The sequence below is a fragment of the Dermacentor andersoni genome, chromosome 10 (genome assembly GCF_023375885.2).
Source record: "Dermacentor andersoni chromosome 10, qqDerAnde1_hic_scaffold, whole genome shotgun sequence".
NCBI classification, from domain to species: domain Eukaryota; kingdom Metazoa; phylum Arthropoda; class Arachnida; order Ixodida; family Ixodidae; genus Dermacentor; species Dermacentor andersoni.
This window is the reverse complement of record NC_092823.1, coordinates 7,910,904-7,916,039: the sequence shown is the minus strand read 5'-3', so window position 1 is coordinate 7,916,039 and position 5,136 is coordinate 7,910,904. Positions and strand designations below refer to the sequence as shown.

Here is a 5,136-nt window from a genome sequence, read left to right as displayed (position 1 = left end):
GATGGCGCTAGCTACCACCCCGTTTCACGCACACGGCGCGAATTTTGAAGCGGTTGGTTCAGTCGTTCAGTTGAAGCCATGGCGCTTAACCTATAAGCACCGGCGAAGGGGCCGCGCGTGTCGGAGGCTCAGAAGGAGACGGTGGTCGCCTTCATGGAAGCGCATACCCAGCTGGCTATAAGATCCAGCGAGCTGGGGCCGCGCTTCACTGCTGGCGACCGCCGACGGCTGTGGCAGCAGCTAGCCGACCAGCTCAACACTCAAGGCCCCGTCGTGAAAACCACCGAGCAGTGGCAAGAGTGGTGGCGGAAGCAGGTGTTCGAGGCCCGCCGCAACGCTGCCGCACTTGCCCAAGAACAAAGGTGAGTGACCTTCCAATGGCCTGGGCGATTTGTCCTTCGACATTGGCGTGTAGTTTCAGAAGCACAGGAGGGGGGCGGCTACGTGGCTTTCATGGCCGAGTCCTGGAGCTCACCGGGACGGTCCGCCTCCACGGTGTGACCGACCTCCCCTACCAAGAGGTAAGCACACTGCCGCCGTAATATCATGGGTTCCTGAATGGTGCCGGTTTAGAGTTTGCCATTATCTGTAAGTGCTACCTTTAGCAGAACGCGACACCGTTGGTGAACAGGAAAATAGCGTAGGAGAGAACGGAAAAGCAGGTAGGTTAATCAACTAGAATCTCAGTTGGCTGCGTTTTCGGGAAATGGGGGGTTAAGTGATTAACACAGAATTAAAATGCCTTCGCGGAAGTGCACGAGGACGGTAACACATGGGATCATTAAGCACTCAATAATTGCACAATATTTTCGCAAATTAGTACGAAAACTTGCAACGTAGGCATTGTAACAAATAGCCACGCTTATGACATTTTCCAGCAGGCTGACGTCCCCACCTGCGCGATGGAAGTCGTCGTGCAAGACGAGGCTGCGGGCGTGAGCACAGCGACACGTAAGCATAAGAGGAATGAGTGTTTTAATTATCGCCAATTGTGTGTGCAGTTCGTAAACATTAATGTGTTTACTCTACAGCGGCAGAGGATCCACCGCGCGGCGCGGCGCCTGCCGAAAGGGTGGCCGCTGCACCTGGTAAGTTATTGATCCTCAAGCTGTTAAATAAAATGAGCTCTTGTATTTTACCGAACTAGCCCAATAAGCCATAACATGGCCATAGCCACTTTTATTCGTACAATAAAATGCAGTGCAACTGTAGAAAATGCTGTATGTTTTCAGTGTTGCAGCACCCTGTTCGGCCACCACGTCGACAGCGACCGCGACGGGTGGATACCCTGACGACGATGTCGTCGCAGTGCGCCCGCAGCCTGGAACAGGGCGACGAGGTGCTGCAGGTTGGTAGGCCCTTTGGTGTCATTTTACATGAAGGACATAAATATTCTTTATGCTTTGTTATAAGTAAATCATGAATCTGAAAAACAAATCAGCTTGGGATGTAAACAAGAAATATGCGTTGTATAGAGGGCTCGGTAACGTGTCTTGCCAACGATCAGCCGCCGGACGAAAAGTTGGTTAGCCCTGAAAAGGGCTGTTTGATGGTGAGAGATGCATTAGAGTAGATGACGGAAGAGTAGTTCCAGCAGGTCTTTGTCTGTCCAAACGAAGAGGGCATAGCTTGTACGCGACGCTTGACACTGCCAAAGGATGCCATCAGGCCAGTGGCTCTTCAGCAGAGAGGGAATCGTTGTGCACGTTGCAATTCTTCACAACAGCAGCTTGCAGCCGTGAGCTGGTTGCGAGTAATCAGCAACTGATGCGAACAGTTCCACCATGATTATTCATTCCAGGTGCTGCGCAGAATCGAGGCCTCCACAACCCGCCTCGCTGTCGCGGCAGAGCGGACGGCAGCAGCCCAGGAGGGGATCCTGGAGCAGGTGCGCGCCATAGCGCAGGACATCACTGAGCACCTGCAGCAAGCGAGACATTAATTTATCATTTTATTCATTTGTTTCACCAGTTCCGTTTGTTTTGTTTATTTATTGTTTGAGTTTCCTTTCAATAATAGAGGAGGATTTTTTAGTTGAGAGGTGCAATGCGCGCACCCATTTTTGTTCTGTTGTTTGAGTTTCCGTTGAGTAATAGAGGATTTTTTGGTTGAGAGGTGCAATGCGCGCACCCATTTTTGTTCTGTTGTTTGAGTTTCCTTTGAGTAATAGAGGATTTTTAGGTTGAGAGGTGCAATGCGCGCACCCATTTTTGTTCTGTTGTATTTGCCTCTTTTTATTTATGCTTATCCAGCTGCAATGCCAGCGTGCTTTTTTTATTTACACATTTCGAAGGCGCCTAGTCATTCACACTGGAATCGTTACAAATAGTTGTCGATTTCTGTGTATGGGTTTTGTAATGCGATATTTATATTGCTTCACTGTGTTGTAGCTTACTGCACTCATTATGAAGCGTTACCGCATAGTGTTTGCACTGTGATATTTTCATTTCGGCACAGTGAGGCTAAGGTGCAACGACTACAATGTCTTTTTTTCAGAGCACCAAACTAGTCACTCTTTAAGTTGCATAGTTTCAAAATGAAAATGACCATCATTGCACCACACCAGTGATTGGTTTCCTCTAGTTTTCGTTCCAAGGGAGTCATTGCAAGAATAACTTTCACGCATGACACTTTCTGGGTGCTGTGAGATTGCAGAGCCAATTATTCATGTTTTATGTAACATGTTTCATCACAGCTGGCAAGTGCACTCAGCTTTTTACAATTATGATTCACCTGTTTAGCATCGCACTACAATTGCTGCCGAGAAATGAATGCTTCTAGTCAGTGACTCATAACACTGACAAGGGAATGGACATACGTGGGATAGTCATACTTTCTTGCAAGGTCACGTAAATGTAATTGCAAGTTTTACATGCCGTGGTGAAAAAGAATTGTGTGATGCTGATGTTGCAATGTTGTCACATGCTTTGCTACCTGAAGCATGTTGTACTACAAGGTTTGTGATGTACTTGTCATCATAGTGTGATAAAGTTGACCTATCTATTTTTTGCACTTTTACGTTAATTTACATCTACCCATTTGGACATGATGTGACGAGTATAATGCTGTCACTACACTCGGCGTTACATTTTGTTTGTGTTTGAATCCGCATTCATTACGCGTTACTTGCTTGCCTCGCCTGCGTATTCATGCTTGCACAGAAGTTTTGATACACCTAGCACAAGAGATGGCTAGCAAGCATATTGCCTCACTCCTACCAACGTACACTGAGCGTCAAAATGCACAGGATGCGGCGGTTGCGTTCATTCTGATGTGCTTTATGAACATTTTTCGCACCTTTTGCTGATGGTGACCATGAGTACAGAGTGCCAATCATATGCATTGCTTCCATCAAGTCTGTCATGACTATGATGGGTCAAGGGATGTTTTTATTTCATATTTCATGTGATATTTAAAGAAAAGGCTGCACTTTCACGTTGCTACCGCGTTTCATGTTCCACTAGGGAAGAAGTACTTTGTGGTGTGCATATTGCATAAGACAATGCTAGCTTGGGAGCAGCAGCGAATGCAGTTCTTCACAGATGAAGGGGCATGAAGCATTGCCTTACGACTGCTTCGCGAGTACTACTGTTAATAAGTGGCAGCCTTGGAGACTCTTGCATAGTGGCGAGGGTACAATTGTTTCCACGGCCGTGGCATTCTATTTAAAGGATTCTTTGTATAAGTGTACTTCATCATCATCATCCTGGTTACGCCCACTGCAGGGCAAAGCCTCTCCCATACTTCTCCAACTACCCCGGTCATGTAGTCCCTGCAAACTTCTTAATCTCATCCGCCCACCTAACTTTCTGCCACCCCCTGCTACGCTTCCCTTCCCTTGGAATCCATTCCGTAACTCTTAATGACCATCGGTTATCTTCCCTCCTCATTACGTGTCCTGCCCATGCCCATTTGTTTTTCTTGATTTCAACTAAGATATCATTAACTCGTGGTTGTTCCCTCACCCAATCAGCTCTTTTATTATCCCTTAACGTTACACCTATCATTCTTCTTTCCATAACACGTTGCGTCGTCCTCAATTTAAGTAGAACCCTTTTCGTAAGCCTCCAGGTTTCTGCCCCGTACGTGAGTACTGGTAAGACACCGCTGTTATAAACTTTTCTCTTGAGGGATAATGGCAACCTGCTGTTCATGATCTGCGAATGTCTGCCAAACGCACTCCAACCCATTCTTATTCTTCTGATTATTTCACTCTCATGATCCGGATCAGCAGTCACTACCTGTCCTAAGTAGATGTATTCCCTTACCACTTCCAGTGCCTCGCTACCTATCGTAAACTGCTGTTCCCTTCCGAGACTATTAAACATTACTTTAGTTTTCTGCAGATTAATTTTTAGTCCCACCCTTCTGCTCTGCCTCTCCAGATCAGTGAGCATGCATTGCAGTTGGTCCCCTGAGTTACTAAGCAAGGCAATATCATTAGCGAAGCGCAAGTTACTAAGGTATTCTCCATTTACTCTTATGCCCAATTCTTCCCAATCAGGTCTCTGAATACCTCCTGTAAACACGCTGTGAATAGCATTGGAGAGATCGTATCTCCCTGCCTGACGCCTTTCTTTATTGGGATTTTGTTGCTTTCTTTATGGAGGACTACAGTAGCTGTGGAGCCGCTATAGATATTTTTCAGTATTTTTACATACGGCTCGTCTACACCCTGATTCCGCAATGCCTCCATGACTGCTGAGGTTTCGACTGAATCAAACGCTTTCTTGTAATCAATGAAAGCTATATATAATGGTTGGTTATATTCCGCACATTTCTCTATCACCTGATTGATAGTGTGAATATGGTCTATTGTTGAGTGGCCTTTACAGAATCCTGCCTGGTCCTTTGGTTGACGGAAGTCTAAGGTGTTCCTGATTCTATTTGCAATTACCTTAGTAAATACTTTGTAGGCAACGGACAGTAAGCTGATCGGTCTATAATTTTTCAAGTCTTTGGCGAAACGAAGTGTACTTCGTTTGTGTTTAAATTATCATCTGTTGGATGTGTGGATTGGGAACACTGACCATTCGTATGGAGGTGCACTTGTCGTGTATACAAATTTTTAAATGTATTTTCCGCTGTACAAACACACCCCTGTGATAGCCTAAGGGCACTGCACTTTGTATAAAT

The 5,136-nt window shown here is 46.0% G+C and overlaps 1 protein-coding gene across 1 annotated transcript; it reads left to right on the top strand.

The window, feature by feature from the left end:
- Positions 1 to 269: 269 nt before the first annotated feature.
- LOC129382024 (uncharacterized) lies at positions 270 to 1,942 on the top strand. Its single transcript, XM_072284943.1, has 5 exons — positions 270 to 521; positions 882 to 951; positions 1,032 to 1,088; positions 1,233 to 1,348; positions 1,802 to 1,942. The coding sequence occupies exons 1-5, from the start codon at positions 378 to 380 to the stop codon at positions 1,940 to 1,942; spliced, it is 528 nt and encodes a 175-aa protein (XP_072141044.1). The 5' UTR covers positions 270 to 377.
- Positions 1,943 to 5,136: the final 3,194 nt, after the last annotated feature.

Excerpts from the sequence above, each read along its gene's own strand:
- LOC129382024 (XM_072284943.1), top strand. The coding sequence starts at position 378 with ATGGCCTGGGCGATTTGTCCTTCGACATTGGCGTGTAGTTTCAGAAGC. Across the intron at positions 522-881 it reads CCGACCTCCCCTACCAAGAG|GCTGACGTCCCCACCTGCGC; the intron begins GTAAGCACACTG and ends ATTTTCCAGCAG. Across the intron at positions 1,349-1,801 it reads AGGGCGACGAGGTGCTGCAG|GTGCTGCGCAGAATCGAGGC; the intron begins GTTGGTAGGCCC and ends TATTCATTCCAG.